The sequence below is a fragment of the Misgurnus anguillicaudatus genome, chromosome 8, assembly GCF_027580225.2.
Source record: "Misgurnus anguillicaudatus chromosome 8, ASM2758022v2, whole genome shotgun sequence".
NCBI classification, from domain to species: Eukaryota; Metazoa; Chordata; class Actinopteri; order Cypriniformes; family Cobitidae; genus Misgurnus; species Misgurnus anguillicaudatus.
In genome coordinates this window covers 39,588,275-39,612,726 of record NC_073344.2, presented here as the reverse complement: position 1 = coordinate 39,612,726, position 24,452 = coordinate 39,588,275, and the positions used below count along the sequence as shown (strand labels likewise).

General features: G+C 37.0%; 1 protein-coding gene across 5 annotated transcripts in view; it reads left to right on the top strand.

Annotated features, from left to right (window-relative positions):
• The window catches only part of rptor (regulatory associated protein of MTOR, complex 1), a 245,859-nt gene extending 222,133 nt beyond the window's left edge, over positions 1–23,726 (top strand). For all 5 annotated transcript variants that reach the window (XM_055213775.2, XM_055213774.2, XM_055213771.2 and 2 more), the window contains 4 exons: positions 3,091–3,177; positions 11,115–11,231; positions 11,480–11,609; positions 21,952–23,726. In XM_055213775.2, the coding sequence (XP_055069750.1) occupies positions 3,091–3,177; positions 11,115–11,231; positions 11,480–11,609; positions 21,952–22,020 (403 nt within the window). In that variant the 3' untranslated portion in view covers positions 22,021–23,726. The remainder of the gene's footprint in view (positions 1–3,090; positions 3,178–11,114; positions 11,232–11,479; positions 11,610–21,951) is intronic.
• The last annotated feature ends 726 nt before the right edge of the window (positions 23,727–24,452 follow it).

The following is a 24,452-nucleotide window of genomic DNA, read 5'->3' as shown; positions in this document are numbered from 1 at the left end:
GCAATCCTAGTAGCCCCACTTTTCAATAATGTTGATGCCATGGCAAATTTTTGGGACTCTTTAACAGAAGAGGAAAAATTGCATTTAAAGAGCTGGTTAAATGGGTGTGAGGTTCCAGACATCAATGACTCCTTTCCGAGTATAGGTGTGAGGCCAAAGTTGAATGAAGAGGACCCGTGGTGTTTTAAAAATGATTTTAATTTCACTTTTTTAACACTCTGGGGTCGGCTGCGGCGCGGGCGCCACAAACTCTTTATTTTTCAATCACTCCACAAAGAGACTGAGATAACTCTGCTGATTTTGGACATACAGATATGATTTATACATCATTTAAAACGTTAAAGTGTCTAGTTTTTTTTCTGTCAACTCCCAATAAAAAGAGAATGTTGTGCTTTTCCCAAAATTAAGAAAATAAACATGATGTGCGTTTTGTTCTCTCTCCCTCAGTGAAGTCATTTCAGAAACGCGTCAGAAAATTAACTGTAACTTCACGAATACATGTCACAGAAACAGAATAAATGTCTACATAATGCTTGGAATGTCAGCTTTTAAATGATGTAAGTGAGATCGAAAACATATATTGTCATTCGATGTAAACTGTATGAGAAGTAGGAGAGGGACCGTCTCTCTAATGTTATCTGATTATCTATAATGAGATGAGATCTCCACACCCCGGCGCCATTGAAGTGAACGAGCAGAAACATCCATATGCATAACTTCTGCCTCCTGCAGTCAATGGATACGCAATCCACAACACAGTCTCTCCATTCCTTGTTGTTTCATCCGATTGCACCAAAACATGACATCCAAATCCTTCTTTACTTGCGTATGTGTGTCAGTATCTCCAGACGCGAGTGTTTCTTTGTTCTTCCGTCAAACATTTCACATGAGGGGAAACGCTCATACACAAACACACGAGTCAGGAAACTCGACGCGGTTTTTGGTATTCTTATAAAATATGCGATTGCAAACAGTTCAATCCTTATTTACTTGCGTATGTGTGTCACTATCTCCAGACGCGAGTGTTTTCTTTGTCTTCCGTCAAACAGTTCACGCGATGGAAAACGCACATACACAAACACACGAGTCAGGAAATCAACGCGGTTTTTGGTATTCTTATAAAATACGCGACTGCAAACAGTACAATCAGTACAACAGTACAAACAGTACAATTGCCTCCGGCCTAATCACAGCCGTGATGTGAGAGAGCTATATCACACTCCTACTCGAGCGATATTGCTTAAATACAATTCAAGTAAGTGACATCTGTCAGTGTTGTAAATATGTTTGAGTTTTATTTGGTTAAATGTACCTCATTAAAGCTTCTATAATAACCTTGGGAAAGCAGCTGTAATCCACACAAAATCGATAATTCAAAGGTTTATTTTCAATTTAATATGAATGTCAATCTATTTAAATATATCTTTATGCCATATTTGTTCAAATGTATGTTTAATTGCATGTTTGCAAATCTGATAATAGCGCATCGCGGTGCATATGTTTGGATGCCTCGTTTCTATTGGCCGCGCGGGTAATCGTCACAGAGCGAAGCCCAAAAGTTAAACTATTTTGAACTTTGACCGCGGTGTGAGCGCATGCTGCTCTCAGCTGCATCCTCGCTTTGCTCGACGCAACAACAAACCGGCATTGTAATGAATGGGTTTTGCAGCGCAGCGCGCACCGCATCCTATGTGAAAGCCGCATGACGCACACTCATTTGTAACCTGACGGCGCATTCACACGGGGCGTCAGCGTTAACGCTTCCCATTCACTTTTAATGGCGTTGCCAAACTGAATTGTGGATCCGTCAGTGCCGTTGCTCGGAGCAGAAGTTAAACATTTCTCAACTATTCAAGCGGCAACGTGTGCGTCAGCCAATCAGATCGCCTTATGCAAATAACCTAGGTAGAGCCAGCCAATTACGTTTATGGAAGAACGGAGTATGTGTAGCGGCCACTGTGATTGGCTGTTGGCCACGCTTCAGACAAGCCTTCTGTTTAGCGTTAACGCTTACGCCACGTGTGAATGCGCCGTGACACCGCTTACCAGCTGCAGTAGCAGAGGCCAGCAGACTAATCTTTAAAACTGCCATATTCAACTTGTAGCTTGCAGTTTATACTTTGCTATATTGTTACTGCTTACTGCTGTAAGTTTAAACCTTTTGTTAATTAATATATGTTCAGTACTAAGATCATTAACAGTAACTATTGAGACCTGAATCCATAATCAGGAACAGGGTCTGCGCGAAATAATTTAAGTTAGAAGAGGTGCCTTCTTAAAAGAGGATGCCAAAAAGAAAAAAACAAACCAGAGCCTTAAAATACCACCAGTTTCGTGATGAATATCTCACTCTCATTTCACTGAAGCTAAATGTTTTGTCTGGTTAAGGGGTACTCGGCTTGAAAAAATCATAAAAAGGGGTACTTCAGCCAAAAACGTTTGAGAACCACTGCTCTATAGTATAATACTATTGTATCCCTTTACTGCGTCTGTCTGTCTGTCTATTATCAAACTATCCTTATTGCTAACTCTATCATGTGATTACTCTATCCATTTCTCACTTTATCAGATGCATCTTTTTTTCTCCTTTCTTTCTCCTTTCTTTCTTTCTTTCCTTCTTTCTTTCCTTCTTTCTTTCTTTCCTTCTTTCTTTCTTTCTTTCTTTCTTTCTTTCTTTCTTTCTTTCTTTCTCTCTTTCTCTCTTTCTCTCTTTCTCTCTTTCTCTCTTTCTTTCTCTCTTTCTTTCTCTCTTTCTTTCTCTCTTTCTTTCTCTCTTTCTCTTCTAACATTTACACTAGGCTTTTTCAAGCCAACATAATCTCTTTTAGAGTGGACTTTGAACTTGTATCTATACTTTTTACATACAAAAACAAACACTAAAGGATTGGTAAAATCAGGCAAAGCATAATAGGTGTGCTTTATGATTTCAGACACAACTATGTTCTGGTGTAGTATTATATTTCTGTAGCTCTCTCTAATAGTTAACGTTTAAAAAGTCTTGCTACGTATTTCTTAAATAAGTCTTGCTACTTGCTACTAATTTCTTGAAAATGGCAGGCTAATTATAATATAATTTATGTCTTTATGCAGCCGTGTGATGACGTATAGGGAACATACTGGATGGGTTGTGAAGGCACATCTGCAAAAGGAGGGAGAAGGGCATATTATCAGTGTCAGGTACGTTTTTCTTTCCTTCAGTTTCATATTTTTGATGCTGTCAGAGCAGTGCTTCTTATTTAATTCACACAATCCTTATCACTTCTGTCTGTTGCTTACAGTTTTAGGTTAAGTTATTAATTCACACAATGGTTCTTTAGTCAGAGATCTCCTATTTATCTTCAATTTAAGTTATGATAACTCTTTTTAGTTTTATTAAGTTAAAGTACCATTTCTGATTAAGTAAGTTCAACTAGTCTTTTTAGTTCACAGTACTTTAAGTACAGAAAACATAAACATTATTTTAATTATAAAGCATTTTTTCAGTGAAAAAACGATCCATATGCATTGCTCACGCTCCACAGTCAATGGAGTTATGTTGTCTGTAAACAAACACGAAGTATTGATAAGTTGGCCACGCTCATCCCTTACTAAATTTACCAAAATTTACTATAGTATATGTATTTAAACCACAGTAACCACAAATGTACTATTGTCTCATTACAGAAACCAGTTTAATATATATATATATATATATATATATATATATATATATATATATATATATATATATATATATATATATATATATATATATATATATATATATAAATTAACTTCAATACAGAAAACCTAAACATTATTTTAATTAAGCATTTTTTCAGTCACAAATACAGTGGGGTTCAAAAGTTTGGGCACCCTTGGTTAATATGAGCAAAGAAAGCTATGAAAAATATTCAAAAATGTTTCTTCTTTTAAGCTTTAATTTTAAAAAATCACAAAAATATAATGTTTCATTGAAGTAAAACATTTGAAAGTGAAGGGGAAATTACATTACGTAATAAATAATTTACTCCAAAACTCACTGGGCATAAATATGGGCACCCCTTTATTTTCTCTTTGCTACCTCCATTTGCAAGGATACCAACTCAAAGTCTTCTTTTATAATGTCTGATGAGGTTGAAGAATTCATGGCAGGTGATCTTAGATTATTTCTCCATACTGAGTTTCTCCAGACCCTTCATATTTTGCTGCTTTCTACTCTTCAGTCATTTTCTGTCTGGTTCAGGTCAGGAAACTGGGATGGCTATGGCAGGACCTTGATTTTGTGTTAGGGACCCATTTTTTATTTACTTTGATATTTGTTTTGAACCAATGTCTCAATGAAAGATTTAACCATTACCCATTAAAAAGATTTCTAGCAGTGCAAGTCAGGTTTTGACTTTTTTTTATCTGTTGGTATTTTATATAATTCATGAAGCCATGTGTCTGAATAAGATGTCCCGGACTAAAAGTAGGTTAAAAACAATAAAGATCCAGCAGTATATTTAACTGTAGACATCGAACACTTTTTAATCCATGTGTGCACCAAAACCATCTTGTGTCTCTGCTGCCAAAAATACTCTTCTTCATTTCATATGGCCGCATAACCAAGTTCTATTTAAAGTTCCAGCATGGCAAATTAAATAGGACTTGTTTTTTTTTTATTAAAGCTTAAAAGAAGAAACATTATAGATTTTATACCTTTTATATTTACCAAGGGTTCCCAAACTTTTGAACCCCACTGTAGTTTACTGAATTTTTACTTACTTTTAATGCTATACATGTTGTTTATTTTTTAAGCTTATGGCAAAATAAATACAAAAAGGTTTGACAAGTATACAGTACACTCTTCTTTCAAAAACTTTAAAACTTGTATATACACACTTAAAATGCTGGGTTATTTCCAAACCAGCACTGGGTTGAAAAGGACGAACTTGTTGGGTTGTAATTTAACCTATGCTGGGTTTTTTAAACCCATTATTAGGTCAAATTTAAACATTGTCTGGGTTAACTTAACGTATGGGTTTGTCCCTTTTTGACCAAACACTTTTTTAAAAATAACCCAGTTTTTTGTTAGAGTGTATCTAATAAATTAGAGAGATACGGAAAGTCAACCTGTTATACAGTATATTTCTAAGCAAGAGTGTAAACACATCAACTTAACACATTCAAACTAGAGATGCTCCGATCAACATTTTTGGGGCAGATTACCGATCACCAAGATCATGATCTGCCGATCACAGAATGGCAGTGAAATGGGAATCCTTTATCTATAATCTAGCAGAGTTTGCACCATTTGTAGAAATGAAACTAACTATAAATTAGGTATATTATTGTTTTAATAGAGAATCAAATAAATAAGCACAACAAATATTTCTTCTTGCAAAGAGAAATGTAATATGCCTTTGAAAGGTTTATGTCTGTTAAAAGTAATTAAAATAAACCACTTCACAGTCTTTACTGCATTTTTGGGGCCGATTACCGATCACCAAGATCATGATCTGCCGATCGCCGATCAGTGCCGATCACAGAATGGCATTGGAATGGGAATCTTTTATCTATAATCGAGCAGAGTTTGCACCATTTGTAGAAATGAAACTAACTATAAATTAGGTATATTATTGTTATAATAGAGAATCAAATAAATAAGCACAACAAATATTTCTTCTTGCAAAGAGAAATGTAATATGCCTTTAAAAAGGTTTATGTCTGTTAAAAGTAATTAAAATAAACCACTTCACAGTCTTTACTGTATGAATTAAATATACACGCATTTGTATGAAGTACAACAGTTCTTCACTGATGAGCAGAGAGTAATTTTATTGAGGGATGAATTAGGATACTGTAGCTTTAAGATGTGGGAGAGATCATTCTCTTTACGTCAGTGCCGGTCTTTCCTATACGCAAATTACGCAATTTGCATAGGGCCCCGCACCACTAGAGGGCCCCCTTGATCTCAGAATTATTTAAAACCATTATATCAAAGAAAAATTATTATTATGTTTAATGAAAACAAGACGCTATAATTTAAATAATTTGCAAACTTCCGAATTTATGCAGGTTTTTAAAAATACTTAATGATTTCTTAAATCACTGATATGTACTCGGACAACATGCAGGCAGTTTCTCAATCCGAAGGCTGCAGCCTTCAGAGGTCACATTTGTACGCTGCATATGCGTCATAAAAACGTATTTCAGAATATTAACAATTATAATGTTGACTATTATTCTTAGTTAATGGTTAATTGTTATATTATGCTTATGACTTGCAAAAAAAAAACTTATTTAACTTAAATAAATCAGGCTTGATGACGTATGCAGCGCGCATATGCGACATCCGGAGGTTGCAGCCTTCAAATTTAGAAACGGCCCCGTGCATGACGCAGAAGAGTGATTTGGTAACGATCCGCATATTATATGCCCACCATTGATTTAAAACAAAGGCAAAGCTATCCGTCTGGGGCAGAATAAAGGGGAAAAAATGTGAAGCAAGGGAACAAGATAAAGGTTTTACGCGCTTTTCCCTTTGAACTTCAAGAACGCGCTCTCGCGCAGAATAATTTGACATGAGAGAGAGAGAGAGAGAGAGAGAGAGAGAGAGAGAGGTACGAATGGTGAGTCTTTTTGGGCATCTTATGCCTTTTGTTTTACTGCTGTTAGATTATTATTATTATATGTGATTTATTTATTTACTTTTGTGGACCCCAGGAAGATTAGCTTCTCACTTTGGTGACAGCTAATTGGGATCCTTTTAACAATAAACATTAAACCTTAACAATATATGATCTAAATAGATTATTGAACAAATAAGAAAATATTTAAATAGAAGAAAGTTTGTCATCTAATTTATCTGAAGGATTTTGTGAGATTCTGGCTAACTTGTAGAACCTTTCACTTCACATACACAGTGGTAATAAAATGGAATTTATTAACAAAAGATAACCAAGGACAACTAAAAATACTACTAACTGATACTAAAATATTAAAGGAAAAAAATGGAAACTAAAGTACAAAGAATGGAAAATAGCCTGGATCCGGTGCAGAAGGTCCTTAACAATCTGGAACACGCAGATGAAGGTCCCTTGAAGTGAAGGTTTGCTCTCCTGAGCTTCACCTTGTTGCAGACGTCGGTGATTGCCTGGACAAAAAGCTTGGAACTTGGTGGGATCTGCTTAGTCTCTGGATGCACAGGCCAGAAACTCAGAACTTGTGATCTGCTATTAACTCCTACCACATGGGCTGGAGATTCATAACTTGAGGTCGATCAGTTTCAGTCTCTGTTGTGAAACTCAGATCGATGAGATGTAAAATCTCTCTGGGAGATTCAGAAACTTGTTTGTTTTTTTGGTGATCTGTTAGTGTTTCTTGTGAGTGTGAGACTCAGAACTTGGGTGCTCTGTTTCAGTATCTTAGCACAAAGCCGTAATGCTAGTGTCTGAAAACAAATATAAATTCAATAGGTGGTGGTTTTATATCCATATTGTTGGTGGAAGAATGTAAAGATTTGTTGTTTGGTAAGCCAAAACTTTGCATAGCCATACTGTTTTCTTACAGACTTTTTACGATCACCCAGAAGAAATTGTGTGGACCAATCAAAATGTCCTCTTCACATCTTTGTCACTGAGGTCAGCCATAAAAGAAGTCTGTTAGTTATAATATAGCTGAAAAACATGCAAGTAAATGTTCTTCATGATTATAAACTGTAGTGGGATGACTTTTGTGGGTACAAAGAGTTGAATGCTTGCTCTTGAACTTGGTGAAGATGCCTTATCGATGACCAAAACTGAACAGGAATATAGCTGTAACAAAGACATGACACACAAAACAAATGACAAAACCTGTTAGCCAATAAATATGAACAGACATGAGACAGAAAATTAGGAATGTTTAAATTTATAATAAATATAATTATGAATGTAATAAAATATTACAATTGTGCAATAATTTATTATTAAGACTAACAGCGTACTTAAAGTAAAAAGCCACCTTGAGACAGCGATGTCTGTTTCCAGGATTTAAAGGGTGGATCACACTGGAGAGCTATAAGAAATCAGAATAAATTAATTCAATAATGTATTTCACAGTGGAGGAAGGCAGGAATCAGTGAAAGAAAAGCCATGATTCAAGAGGAGGTATGGAACCTGGAAGAGGTAGGACGAAGATCAAGGACAGTGGACCTAGCTTCCTAAGGAGCCTGGACCAGATGGGATCTTCCCAAGAGGAAGATTACCTGGGCGGACCTATGGAGAATGGAACCGTTCCACATATCCTTCCTGCTGAGATCAGTGTATGACACACTCCCAACAAACTTGCACAAGTGGGGTATGAGAGAAGGACCCCTTGTGCAAACTTTGCGGGGAGAAGGGCACCATGGCACACATCCTGTTCGGGTGTGAAAAAGCACTCAACCAGGGTAGGTACAGATTGCGCAATGACAAGGTGCTCATGACACTTGCTAACACCTTAGAACAGGAGAGGATAAAGAAATGCCAACCACTTCGGAAAACAACATCAATCCCGTTTGTAAGGTGGGAGCCACCAAACACAACGACAAGAAGATCCAGTCTGCTACAAAAGGCCCAATCATGGGAAATGAAAGTCGACCTGCAAGGAAGGCTGCAGGTCCCCCAGTTTGTCGAGACAACCCTGAGGCCGGATGTGGTACTGTGGTCTGAAAAGAGGAAAAGGATCATCCTCATAGAACTTACAGTCCCATGGGAAGAGGGGTGTGAACAGGCATTTGAAAAGAAGAGCCTCAAATACCAAGACCTGCTGCACAGTTGTAGGGGAAAAGGATGGAAGGCTTGGCTGTTCCTGGTCGAGGTCAGCTGTAGAGGATTCCCTGCTCAGTCAGTATGAAGAATGCTTGCAGCCATTGGAATGACAGGGAAGGAGAGAAAGGCAGGAGCTCACAGGATGGGGAGGCTGCAGAAAGAGCCTCTTGCTGGTTATGGAGCTGGAGGGAGGAATTGACCTGGAAGCCAGGAGGGGAAGATAGGCAATGACTTGGCTACCACTGCTGACCCACCATCAGGAGATATGGGTCGAAACACCCAATGAATAATGGGTACTGTCTGACGACATCAACCTCTCCTGGCCAAGGCTACATTCACTTAATGTGAATGAAAGTGAGAAGCATCTTCGCATGTATTTGCTATTTGTTACTTGCTGATTATGTAAAAGTACAGGCTAAAACATTGCATGTTGAGCTAGAAAGTCCTGTTGTTTTTTGATGTTTAATCAAATGATGTTTGAAAGCCAATGTTGATATTTGAAATCACCTATACAAACACGCCCCTACCCCAATAGAATCTGGAACTTCTGTTGATAGACCCGCCCCACACATACGCAACCCGGCAAGGATGTCGGTTAGTAGACACGCTCCTTACTGCTGGCTATAAGTGTGTTTTGGTAGTCGGCCCGTCTCCTTTTCCAAAGCATTTTTCAAACATCGTGAACTCCGCCTTTAAAGCGTTTATAATAGATCTGGTAATTGCAGTTATCGCTGCTGCCCTCAGCCGGAAACATGCTGCAGATGCGAGGCTTTGCACAGCGTTAATGTCCGTCTAAAGAAAGGACATTGTTTGTGCAGCTGACAGACTGTTCTGGATCAGACAAACATCATGGAGATACGCATACAGGCATGTACCATATTTTTTGGTCTATAAGCTGTGTTTTTTTTTTCATAACTTGGCTGGTGCTGCATCTTGTAGTCAGGTGCGCCTTGTAAGTCAGTATGAATTAATTTTGACATTTATGAGGCAAGAGACAACATTACCGTCTACAGCCGCGAGAGTCCGCTATATGCTGCTTCTGTATTTATGTAATTCATTAGATTTAGTAATATGGAATGACGAGTATGCGAACTTCACGCTAGTTGGCTTGTTCATTTAATTTAGCCTATTCAACCTTCCAGGTAAGTTCTGTATGCTATGGTTTATTGTTTAAATAACTAATAATATTACTTTAACGCCCAGACATCTATTCAGCCTGCTGTTCTGTCTGCTGTTGTTTAGTTGAATAACTTTGTGTCAGCGTGGGTTTACGCCGGGTACTCCAGTTTCCTCCCACAGGCCAAAAACATGCAAGTTAGGCAAATTGAAGATGCCAAATTGTCCCTCCCCCAACCTGTGTATGGATTAACTTGTTCTCGCCATGAATGTAGCTGTAGATGCTGGAATGGCGTAAAGAAATAAAGGAAGAAGTTGAATAACTTGCATTTTCAAATTAAATGTCTGTTCTTTAGCTTGGATTTTGTGAAATAATTTTCTAAATAAACACAACTTATAGTCCACTTTGACTTATATATGTTATTTCGTCTTAATGACAGATTTTTGCATGATGCGGCTTATAGTCTGGAAAGTACAATATATTGCTCACCACAAATCTGAAGTTATGGATATATGACCTCCGTTAGTTGGTTACACTTCTTAATGCCCGATTAAGATACTACAGTGAGTTTTGGATTATTTGTTTGAGAGCAGCTTTCTTCTTGAACAAATTCTGAAGACAGGAACATGTTGGTGCAACACAGCATAGAAGTATTTAGTTGAGTTGATGTTATTCTGTTAAGCTCAGCACAACAGTATGTGTTAAGTGTACAGATTTATAAGTTCTACCACAGAATTAAAATGATATGTGGTCATGACACGATCCCTATGAGCAGGGGCAGAACACTCTTTTGAACTATATAAAAATATAACACAGAGCTAGTATATTTTTTATATATATTTTAATGCAAAACTCTTACATAGCGTGCGTTTAAAGCAGCCCAAGCAGACACTGTGTCCTCAAAAGCTTGTACAGGGGAAACAACTATGCATGATATGGGTGCACTGCTTCAGGCTTGTCTTCTGACCCCAACGTGCCTATCACTTTTGAATAGGTTAAATGTGGACTCATCATAACCCATTTTCACTTATAGTCCAGTCTTTATGCTTTCTTGTGGCCACACAGCTATTACTCCCTAAACCTCTACGTTTTTATTATATTAATTGTGGGGAAAGATTAACCCACTTTTGTTATTACATTTTAATATTATTACATTACATTTTATAGTTTAACTGGGATTAACTTTCAATTTTTTATGGAGTGATAAACCGTGTATGACAATCAAGTTGGTTTTTCTCTTTCAGTGTGAATGGAGATGTGCGGTTCTTTGACCCACGGTTACCAGAAACAATCAACGTCTTGCAGACTGTGAAAGGACTAACAGCACTAGACATTCATCCTCAGGCCAACTTGTTCGCCTGGTGAGAGATATACATGCACTTTATAATTTATTATGATTCATTTTGATTCAAATGTAGTGTATTTTTGTTAAAACTTTCGAAACATTTGCATTTAAATAAAATACAGCTGAATGATGTTATGATTTTAGTGTTGCTTAATCAAAAAATCAGGTTCCTAAAAGGTTCTTAATTTTAGTCCCTCTCCCCCCTGTCTTTCTCTCTCTCTCTCTCTCTCTCTCTCTCTCTCTCTCTCTCTATCTATTCATCAGTGGCTCCATGAATCAGTTTATAGCTGTGTATAACTCCAATGGGGATGTTATCAGTAACATTAAATACTATGATGGTTTCATGGGGCAAAGAATTGGAGCCATCAGCTGCCTGGCCTTCCACCCTTACTGGGTAAGACAATTCACTGGTCCATAATGACACACACATTAGACACTCACACTACTCATGAAAAATACAGTCTGATAAACAGTCTGGTTGATGCTAGGCCATTTAATGCTTAACCTGTTCATCACTGCCCCATAAGTGGGCCCATCATTTGTTACTACATGTTAATAGTCCTATTTAAAATGTTACCATTATTTCCCACCATCATCCCATTTAAATAATTCCCAGTATTTCTCTTGTATTTTTAGTCTTTCTATAAAAAAATCCCACATTGCCGTATTTGATGTTTGCAACATTCAACTCTGGTAAAGCAGGCGGCAGTGTATATGTAACATATCACTGATACTACACCTGCCAATGTAACAAGAAAATCTTTAAAAAGCAGAGCCATGACCCTTATTTTCAGGCATTTTTGAATGTTGGTGTTTTTTCCTAGGATGGATGGAGAACTAAACAATCAAACTAACTTTTAGTGTGTATGTATGTGTGTGTGTGTGTTCAGGCTTTCCAGCAGGACTTCACTTGGTGATATCACTTGGTGCTCTCTGCAAGTGTATCCACCACAGCGGAAGTGGTGGCGCTGTTCTTCTTTTTTGTTCTGTGCAACACTTGCATGTTCCCCTCTTCACTCCAGAGCTGCTGGTGTCTGTGGCTTTATGTCTGGAGGGATAGCTGCAGGAGACTGAATCTATCTTCCAAGTGCAGCAGCAACTCGTGCATGAGGGAGGTGAAAAGCTGTTTAGGAGAAGGCTTTTCCTAGAGAAGCTGGGAAATCTCTGGTATCTGCAGCAATATTGAGGAGAGAGCACCTCCCTCACACACCAGTTGCTGCTGCACTGGTGAGGGGGATTCAGTCTCCTGCAGCAGTCTCCTGTCCCTCTAGACAAACTTGCAGAGAGCACCAAGGGTTATGCTGCAGGTCCTGCTGGAAAGACTAAACACACACACGTGCACAACTACACACTAAAAGTTAGTTTGATTGATTAATTCTCCGTCCATCCTCTACTCTTGCTTCATTGTTTATTTTATTTGAAGTTGTTTTTGTGTTTATAATAAATGATGTTCATAAATTTAATACGGAGAAGATTTTTACAGAAATCTTTTTTTCATGCACACACAAAAACGGGCGCACACGCATATACACATGCCCGCATACACACACACACACACACACACACACACACACACACACACACTTTTATTATGGAGTTATGCTCCATATAACTTAATGTACAAGCCAGAAATTTAGCTCTGTTTTTACCTCTTAGCAAAAGGAAAAACAACCAACAATCAAGAATGCAAGATTAAAAGGTGTCATTGCTCTGCAATCAAAAAATGTGGTTATAATGTCAATGATGCAAAAACAGCCACTAACAATAAATGAGGAAGAAAAAAATAAAAACTGATGTTACACAAAAACTAAAAATGCATCAAAGCATGTCCAAGACTATGAAAATGGTTAAAAAAAATCCAGTACACAATAATTTTTTATATCAAAAATCGGCAGTGTTGGGCAGTAGCGTCGCTACAAGTAGCGAAGCTATTTGTTAAACTACATTTTTTGGTAGCTTGGTGGTAGCTTCACTGCTTTTTAAATCAAATAGCTTTTCAGTAGTGAAGCTCTTTATTTGACCAAGTAGTGCGGTAGCTTCCACACAAGCTACAATTTCCCAAACATTTTTTGAAGTCGTCCGGAATTTGAGAATATAGTGCGTCCCATTTTGAATCAATACAGGACGTCGTTTGTTCCATATTTTCAAGTTGTGCAGCATTCATAAAAAACATTACCACTCGCATTCTGTAAAGACTTGTGCTATTCTACCTCTGATTGGGTAATGTCACTGCCATCATCAGTTTGATTAGTTGTTTAATACAGTCAGGATCAGGTCGGGGCCAATCAGGGTCAAAGGGGAGGGCAGGTCTCGTTGCTGTGTCCAGAGTAATTTTAAACGATGGCAGAGGTATCTCCAGATGATTTATTATCTTTATGAGCGCTGTCTCTGTGCTGTGGTGCTGACGGAAACCAGATTGAAAATTGTCCAAATAGCCATTTGAGTTTAAGAATTTGTTCAGCTGATTGAAAACCACCTTTTCAATAATCTTGCCTATAAAATGAAGATTTAAAATTGGTCTGTTGTTGCTAAGTGTGGTTTTGTCTAGGTTATTCTTTTTTTTAGGAGAGGCTTAACAACTGCTGTTTTTAGCGACTCTAGGAAAGTGCCTGTGATCAGAGAGGTATTTATTATTTTTAAGAGATCAGTTTCTAAACAGCTAAGTACCTTTTTGAGAAAGGATGTGGGGGGGCATAACAAGGCTCCTAGTTGAACCTTTAAAATGTTGTATTGTTTTGTCAAGGATATCAAATGTCAAATTATGAGAGAATGAGTAATTTCTGAGGTTGTTGTAATGATATCTGACTGACCACAGTACAATATGAGGCCGTATTAATCACCATTCTGATATTACTGATATTCTCAGAGAAAAATGTTGCAAATTCATTGCATTTGTTGTCAGAGAGCATTTCACTAGGAACTTGATTTGGGGGTTTGTTGGTCTCTCTACCATAGCAAAAAGAGTGTGATTGTTGTTTATGTTGTTGTTTATAATGTTTGAGAAGAAGGTCTGTCTAGCTGTGTCTAGTTCTACATTGAAAGCACAAAGATTGTCCTTATAGATGTTTCTACCACATATATTTAGCTTTGTACTGCTGCTGTGTTTCTCCTAGGTGCTTTACATCTGCCAGTGATCATCCTGACATTTACTGGAGCTAAACTATCAATAGCATTTTTAACTTTTAAGTTAAACTTTCAAGAAGAACATTAACAGAGTCTCCTGATATGTTTGGCAATATTGATATAGCATTCATAAATACCTTACTTGTGTTTTTATTTATGAACCTTTTTTTTGACATAGACAGATCTAGCATCAGTGGCAGGACAGATCAATAAATCAAAGTAAACACAGAAATGGTGAGATAGTGCTTCATCCTTAATAACAGTGGATGAAATGTTTAAACCCTTGCTAATAAGCAGACCAAGAGTGTGTCCCTGATAGTGTGTATGACCTTGCATGTGCTGGGTAAGATCAAAATTGTTTAAAACATTTAACAGTTCAACCACAGTATTGTTTTCTGCATTGTCTATATGAATATTGAAATCTCCAGAAATAACAAAACAATCAAATTCAGAGGAAATTGTTGATATTAGTTCTGTGAATTCATCAGCAAATGTTGGGATGTAATTTGGGGGGGGGGGCTATAAATAATTGTAAACAAAATAGAACAGCTATTCCTCCACCTCTTCTAACAGCTCTATAGACACTCATGAAAGTAAATTTGGGTGGGGCTGCTTCATTAAGTACTCTAACCAGGTTTCATTTAGAAACGTAAAGTCCAGGTTGTTAGTGGTGATAGGTTCATTAACTAAAAGTGATTTGTTCTTTAGTGAACGGGTGTTCAGAAGTGCTTACTTAACAGTAACTGGTTTTGGCCCTGTACCAATCTCAGAATGAAGTAGATTAGATAGAATTGCAGTGTGGCTGGACAGGGCCTTCTTCTTTCTATCACATATCAGGACAGAGATAGGGAAAACTAAAGGGACATTGGGCTCCCGCTTGTTCTGTAGACATTAATGATTGTTACTGCCGTAGTAGCAGGGACCCAACACATATCAGTTACCAGTGCTGTTTGCAGATGAGGGCTGTTGTGATCCCTGACGTTGAGGCAGAGGTCAGAGTGCTCTCTCAGATGTAGGGGGAGGGCAGGCTGGGCCCGAGGCTTTGGTGGTTGTGGAGCTCGCCGTTTCTTGGTTGATATTTGGGGACTCGCAGTAAAAGAGTGGGTGAGCTTGTTCCAGCAAATACCAGTTACTCCATATTCTCTGAAAAGCACAGAAGTGGTGATGTTGGAGTAGTGTTGTCACGATACCCAAAAAAAAAAAAAAAAATCGGTGCCGATACCAAGTCAAGAATTGCGGTTCCGATACTTTTCGATACTTTTCATGAAAAGGGAGAAACACTCTCAAATCTCATTGCTGTGCTTTATTTTAAAACCAGGACAACATTCTAATAATATAACTCACTAATAAATGAACATATGAACAGCAGATATATTAAACATTTGAACAAAATATGAAAAACATCTCTATATGCAGTGGTTATAGTGATAACTGCTAACATTGACTTAACCATAACATTACCATAATTAATAGGAAATAATGAGCCTAAATAATAACCATGTGTTATTTAAGCTGTGAAATATGGATTAATATAGGCTAATGTTTCCTGTACTTCAATGTCTGATTTATCTGTGGTTAACTTTATATTTGAGTCCATAATTTTTTACAAGGCTTTTCACAAATGAAATGCACATCCTTTGCGTAGGTCTGTGATCTTTAAATGCTTTAATATAATAACCTAATATAAATAAATCACTGACAAACATGCACATGATCTTATTATAATCATATAGCCTATAGATCATTTTAGCTGATGTTTTGTATGCTTTATTTTAGCACCTTGCAAATTATTAACGTTATTTATGAAAGTTGCGTTTTTAGAGATGTTGAATTAGCCGTTTACTAATTATTCCATTCTTTTTGAGGAGTTTAAAAAATCATTGAGTGCTTGTCAAGTATTCATTAAAATAGTGGAGATACGGTTTAGTGAAACAAACTGAAAGAAAATGACAACAGTATATCAGAAGCATATAAATACGAGCTCCGCTGCCTATCACTTGCGCAGCCTTATAAAGAGATGATCCACACGCGATCAGCGGAAGCTTGCATTGCGGACCAAAGCGCGAGAATAAACAAAGCCTTGAACATAACTTTTGCTTTGCGCTCGACTGTAACGGCGACAAGAGTATCACTTGTGCTCGCACATGCATCCATCTTGCTGTTGTTTTTGTCACATGACAGCTGCAGTTTTGGATGCGTGTGTGAGGAGAAAAACACAGGCGTCCACAGGGAGGCAATGGAAACGTGTGTTGCACACACCAACATGAAATGTGTATTTTTCAAATCTGTGATCCGTTCATTCTTAGAAGTATCAATACTAATACATTTAGGAACCGTGACGTTTTTAATTTCCGAGAATCGCGGTACTTTTGCAGTATCGATGCATCGTGCAACACTATGTTGGAGAGAGGGAAAGAGAGTGTGATGACATCAGCTGTGATTCTGTTGTTCCTGGAGACTGGGAAGTTTTATCTTGCCTTTCTTGGTTGTTATCCACAGAAACGTCCAAATAGACAAAAAGATTTGGGAAGTTTGGGAAAGCGGTTTAAAACAAAGAAAAAAACTTCAGCTGATTTTTTCCCAAAGATATAAGCAAAATAGGCATTTTTCATATCTCAAGACTACTAGGTGGCGCTGTGATGAAATTGTTCATGCATCCTGAGGTCATGACTGTAATTACATGTCACAGTTTTCATCTCAATACACAAACGGATACAGCATCATAATCATTTTGTCATGGGACACCCTAAATGGCCAACATTAGGTATTGTTTGACTTGGCATGCTTAGAGGAATCATCCGTGATGACTGTTATGATTTTAGATCTAAGCTTGCAGTTTTTTAAGCAAAACATGTTCTGAAACCACTAGTTGGTGTTGTGAGGCAATAGTGCTTGCACTCTCGGGTCATGACTTTAATCACATAAACTAAGTTTCTTGTCAATACACAAAGGTTCTGCGAAGATCAGGGGCGAAAATGTCATCTAAATGTTGGGGGGGACAATAAACATAACATTTTTCAAGAACAATTTTTGAAGGGGACACCAATAATACAGGCAAAATTGTACTTGCAAGGAAATGTGTACAGATAGAAAGTTTCTCTTTCTCTATGAACGGACAAAAATTTAATTTTAATACACATGAATGCAGAGGTGCAAAGAGTAATAAAATATTCTACTTGGGTAAAAGTAAAGTTACTTTAATAATATTTTACTTAAGTAAAAGTAAAGTTACTGGTCTAAAAATCTACTCAAGTAAAAGTAAAAAGTAAGTCATTTTAATTTTACTCAGAGTAAAAGTTACTTTTTTACAGCGGGGAGAGGTGGAGAATTCTAGTATAGGTCAAAGAGGACAAGGAAATATTCATCTCAAACTTGTTTTTTTTTATTGTAGGAACATCTTTACAATTAAAGTGCAATAACAAAAAGATAATAAAATAAAAAGCTTTTTTATAACTAAGAAAGATTTATGGAATTATTGAATGATTTTTACAGGTGAGTTATGCACTTTTGAAGCAAAAATAATATGAGGTCAGCAGCTAGTAAATACAATCACTATAGTAAGGTTGTAATTGATGTATTGCTGGTAACATACATTATTTGATTAAACCATACCTAGTTTAAATGATTATATAATGAAACTTTTTAAAACTTTTTTACAAATTGGTTTAAACTGTCTTTATATACCAATACATAAGTGGGGTGTAGGTGCTCTGAAAAAGAGACTATAGAACTCGAGTGTCTGTAGACCTCTCACGACTGTTTTAAACACAACTAATTATTTCCATTCGAGACAAAACAAATGATTGGCTTGCGTGACTATCACTCTCTCTCGCGACCATGGCACCACCCCTGTTGCTACGGGATCTGCCCACACACGCGCACACCCGATTGATTTGAACGTGCATGAGGCACTCTAGGAAGAGCAAAAGTACGGCAGAGAAAAAGCATTCAGAACTCACAGTACCTGCATATGCAGTCAGCGAAGCCAAACAAGGCAAAAAAGGGAATAAACGAAGAAAACAAACGAGAGTAAATATCGCGTAGCTTTTCCTTGAGTCCAGTGTTAATTTTAGCAGCAAATTCTGATTTAGTCTTAGTCTTTTGAATAACACACCATTTAGTTTTAGTCTTATTTTAGTCATCTGAAATCTTTTAGTCTTAGTCTAGTCTTAAGTTTTTTAGTCTGTTATGGAATGGTATTAAGGTTTGAATATGCAATACAGACACAGATTTAATGGTTGTTATAGAAAACACGTATTTTATTTTATTCTTAATGTCAAAAAAACTGACCGTGGCTTTTTTACAAAAGATAATATCACATAAAATAAGCATAAGGCCCGCTCTACCTAAAAATATACATGGTCCCTGAAAAAGATATGCATTGTCCCTAAATGACATGCACACACACGCACGCAGACACACAGACAGAGACACACACACGCAATTATGCACGCACTTTGTCCAGTCATGTAACACCACAACATCTACTATAATAGTAACGTTACACATTTCATTCAATATGAGGACACTGAATATTTATACTTAATATTAATTCAGACAATCCAATACAATCAATACAGTTCAGATGTGTATTTCGTTTCCATGTTATACCAAGTTTAGCAAAAACACGGTGGTTTATCTGATAAAATAACCTTAGCGTGTATGCTTACCTTCGCATGTATTTCTGGATGAGTCGTCTTTACAGGCTGTCGTCTTGTCATATTTGTAGTGTGACCAGATTAGACGCTAGCTCTGACATTTTTGTTGTTAATGAGACATGTCTTAGGACCGGGTGCACCGCAAAACGTTAGCGTGTTGCTAACGAGCGAAGTCAACTGAAATCAGCCAAAGCTGGGTAACTAAGACTGTACAACTAAATATAATGTAAACAACCTGTTGTGAAAACGAACTTGCCGCGACTTTTTAAAATGCCTCTGCTGCCTGCGTAGATCAACCTACCCTCAAAGATTCGCTCTGATTGGATCTCTTCTCCATTCATCCCTCCCTAACATTTTCGTTTTATTTTTATTTGTTGACTAAAGTGTCAGTTATATTTCGTTACAGTCTTCGTCATCATATAGGATTTTATTTAGTTTTTATTTAGTTTTCGTCCGTGAAAAAGGTTCGTTGACGAATATTTTTCGTCATCGTCTTCGTCAACGAAATTAACACTGCTTGAGTCGACGATGCGGTTAGCAGTATTGTCTCCGGTGTGTAGTCCTCATCAGAGTCAACAATGCTTTCATCATGGAAACTCTTGCATGCAAACACCGTTTATGTTATGCAGGGCCGGAGTGGGACTCATTTTCAGCCCTGGAGTTTCATGTCTTAGACCAGCCCACTTTAATTCACGACTGACTATATTAAAATAATACAATTAAATCCTCAGTAGTTTAAGTCTGCAATAGTGCACTGTTCTCTGCAGCCTTGCAATTATTTGTATTTTCCAAAAATATAATTTTCAATTCAGTGCAAATACAGTAGTCTAAAACAATTATGATTTTGCCATAATTGTGGAGCCCTACCATAAGGTATTTTAATATTATGCAATTAAATTTATTCAAAAACTACTGAAAAGGAACAAATGTGTTTTCCCCTATATTTTTATTTTTAATAAATGGTGGGTCTTGAGATTACCTGTTGGGTTAAAAAAAGTTTGGAAACCCCTGATAAAGCAAGATTTATCAAGTATGCAGGGGAAACAGATAGAAAAATAAAAATCTTTATCTGTTTAGTAGTAGATCCTGTATATTGCCAAATAATATATGGTAGGCCTCTCTTGTGTCAAAAATATCAAATATATAATGGACTTACTTGAGAAAACGTTATATTGATATAAAACATAGTTTTTTCCCCCCAATAAACTGATGAGTTTTGCATGAAATAAATTTTGTTACTCTTGAAATAGATGAAGAATAACTATTCATTGATGATTCTTTGTTACATCTATAACTTAGATAAGAAAATATGATTTGTAGATCAGTTTCCTTTTAGAGGCCGTTTGAATCAAGTCGCGCTCAACTTTATTTTAAATCTAAATGCACGGCAAGCGCACTCAATATAGACGTGTCTAAAACAAAACTCGTGTTCACAGGCGAGCGCGTCTTGCTTTGGCAGAAGAAAGCGGCCCGTCCTGCGTTGTCCATACGTTTTAGATGTTCATGGACCCTAACGCAAGAATTACTCCGTGGTCGGGAGTTGGGGTACAATCAACTTGGGCATAAAGCGGTGGGGACATCTACCACCCGCAAATTACGCAAATGGGGCTGCTGTGAGTGCTGGCAACATAGGGACAGCAACCTGGTGGCATGATAACACTGGCCAAAAAAAACAGACCGGCCCACCGGGAATTCTCCCGGTCCTCCCTATGGCCAATCCGGGCCTGATGTTATGGATCTTCCACGAAATTCACCTTCATCACAGTGTAACTGATGGTAATAAAAAACGTATCAATGCAATCTGTTTTTAGCTTTGTCTTATAAATATAACTAGCTCGTTTGTTACCGAATCAAACACAATATATTTTAAACTTTACCAGTATCGATATGCTTGCTTAATAGTGAGTACTAAAAGCCATCCTATTTGTTTAAATTCATAGTGATAAAGTTAGGTTTATTATTACATGTGATTGTGACATGATGTTACTACATGCACCGCGCTCCTTCCTCTCCGCATGTCTCAGGTAAATGCTTCTCCCCGCAGAGCCGGTCGGCGTTGCGCGTTCATTTGTTTTTGGGGGCGTGGCTTTAAAAGAAACCCAGAAGGGAGGGGGTGGAGTGAATGGAAAAATGAGCTGTGTTTAAAGGTCTACAGACACTCGATTTTTATACTCTCTTTTCCAGAGTACTTACATTTTACTTATGTATTGGTATATAAAGACAGTTTAAACAAATTTGTAAAAAAGTTTTTTTTAGATAATTCCTGCCTATCCTGCCTTTAAGTAATTTTCGAATTTTCCGAGATACTGACCAGCACCTGTAAGCTATGATGGCTTTGATTGGGCTAAATAAAAAGTGTAACCAATCAAATTATCTTAACAGTAGAGTGTCCAAGTAGTGCCCCAAAAATTGTCAGCGTTTTAGAAGTGGTTTTAAAAGCAACCAATCAATGTTGAGATGAAAGGTGTGAAATGCAAGTGCCTCTGTATGTGTGAAAATGACAATCTTTGATGGAATTACTTGCCTTGGCAACAAATGGCTGTTGTATCATGGTAGGATACCTCAGCAAGATACGTCCAAATATTTCCGGAAGTATCCTAAACTGGTGGAATTTGATGTATACAGTCAGTGGTAGATGGGATAATTCCAAAAATCAGTCGTGTAAACAGGAGTTTTCTAGTACAGATACAACTTTTTTTATGCCGTGAAAGCGTCATTATGAACCACCCTAAAATCTTGCTATATAATTATATAAATGCATTATAATTTGCAGCACTTTGTGCTTGGACCCCTAAAAATCCTTGCAAATATAATAGTTCCAGCACTTTAGGTTTGAACCCTTAATATAAGTAGTTTGTTTACCCCATTTACAATTGTTTGGAACAAGATTTTTTTGAAAAAAAATTCTGTATACATATTTCTGTTAAATAGATTTTTTTCTTTTTATCTCCTCAGCCTCACCTGGCAGTGGGCAGTAATGACTACTACATGTCAATCTACTCGGCAGAAAAGAGACTCAGATAACATCATGACATCTTTCTGACCCCTGCTGCACCAACCCCCTGCGTGCACCCACATGTGATAACTACAATTAGTATAATTATTATCATAATTTTCATTTTAAAATGGATTGTACACTTTTAGATTGTACATAAAGGTAGAAAAACAACTCAATTCTTCAGTCAAAGCTGGCTGATGAGTTTGGGACTGTAAACCTTTTTTAAACCCCTGCAGAATCCGAAAAAGCAACATGAAGAAGGGATTTCTATGAAGGATGACAGACTTACAGAAGCTCCCCAGGTTTTGGGTTTTCACACTGGTGCCTGACTATGAAAGAACTCAGATAACTCCCTGAAGCCCTATGTTTAGAACAATGCTTTCATGAAAAACTGACAGTCTAGCTGTAGAACTGTGTGTGTGTGTGTGTGTGTGTGTGTGTGTGTTGCACGTTAAGGAGGCTACAAAGAGCTAATAGATTCTAAATGACCATTCTAAATGGCCGATAACAGCCTCCCTCAACACATAATTCCCTGATTAACATGTACGTACACACGCTGCCAAATCCTCTCCCTGTGCTGGAAAAGAAATGCACAAAAAAGGGGGTAAATGTCTAAAGATTTTAAGACAGAACTGTCAAGACAAGAAGAAATGGGCGAGGCTTTGGCATCCATTTTTCAAAACTGGGACATGCTGTTTCCTCAAGATTTTGTTGTTGTTTATTGCATTCATGGTTCCTATTTAAAATTCTGTTTGTTGAGGCAGTGTAACACTGACAGTTTTTCCCAACATTCAATATCCAACAGGCAACTTCAGTATGTGTGACATGTTTGTGTTTTTGTTGGGCAGTGAGAACCGGCCTGCAAGCACACAGCCATCTACCTGACTTTTTTATAAGAAGCTGTTTTCACAGCACTTTCTCTCTAATGAACAATGAACATGTCCTGGTTACCCAAAGAATGAAGCAGTATACCTAAATCAACATCATGTTTCTATGTTATAATCAAAGGACTTTTACGGTTTTACATGTATGTACACATGTATGAGTCTGCTTCAGTACATACTGTGTACATACACTGTCTCTCTGCTGCGATTTTTGCTAGATTAATGTTACTCTCTGCTTTTCGCAGTTCAAGCTGATCTTCACATTACACTTATGTCAGGGATGAAATTATTTACTCAAAGCTTGGGTACCGCAACAATAATCATAATTTTGTTTGAATTATTGTAAATTTAGTACCTCATCTCCTGTATTATATTTTTCTTTTCCATAATCTGGTTATTAAAATATATCTTTATTTATTGAATTATTTTTGTTACCAGTTAAATGGGTTGATGGAATTTTATTTTTAACGAGCGAAATTTTTACCTTGCCATCGTTTATCTGCGCATTTTCAGAAATTATGTTTTTCATGATTTGGATGCCACTCATATGCTGTTATCATGCATTAATCCTAAAGGAACTATTAGATTTATTTGCAACAAAAGGAGAATGTAGTTGAGCGCCTATCAATGGATTTGTTTAGAATTATGCTAAGGGACTAGGGAGGTACTTTGTCCTTATGATAATAAAAATCTTAACGATTCTACTAATCCTTAATTTTTTGTATATTTAAGAGTCTATTACAATAAATGTAAACAAGCAGGTGTTTTTTTGTGGCTGTACAATGCTTTTTACCATAGTTTAAAATAACAAAGGAAATCAATCAAATAAACCAGATGCATAAATCTCATATTTGCTTGTCTTTTTAGTCTTTCTTTCATCCCTGCCCTATTGCAGTTAACCCCCTATCATACTTTTCTTAAGTTAATATAAATACTTTGGGGGAGGGGGGGTTGCATCCTTGTATTCATTGATAAGATAAACCACATTATTATTAATTTTGTCATTGTAACTTAATTGGTTAAGTTAAAGTAACATAAAAATATATGTTGATTTGACAAAAATGCTGCATGTTTTTTTTACAGTGATACAGTTCCATCAAACAGGGAAAACCCAGTTTACTTAGTGAATTGCATTAATTATTTGCACGCCTTTTTTAATATACTGATGACAAAAGGTAAGATGTGTTTTTATATCTAGTTCTGTTCACTGTGAATTTTATTTAATAATTTAGTGTACTTTAGGTCTGTTAACTAATGTCATGTGCTATAAAACCTGTTCTTAAAGCGACACCATGTAATTTTTCAACCTTCATAATGCATTTTCTAGACCCTTGTGATAGTACATCGACTTTAAATAGGTTGAATGACATGTCTACCATAGCCTGACGAGGTCTGTATCACTTTTGGTTTCGGGTAGTAACCAAAGCACAAAAAAATACAAAATTTGACTGCTTTACAGCATACGTCACTTCCTCCACACAATTTTTTTTAACGTGAATTTTGCTGGAGGCTACTTAAGGAGTGTAGAGAGCAATTTTTATTATGTGACTCTGTGGCACTCTGTTAGTGTCATG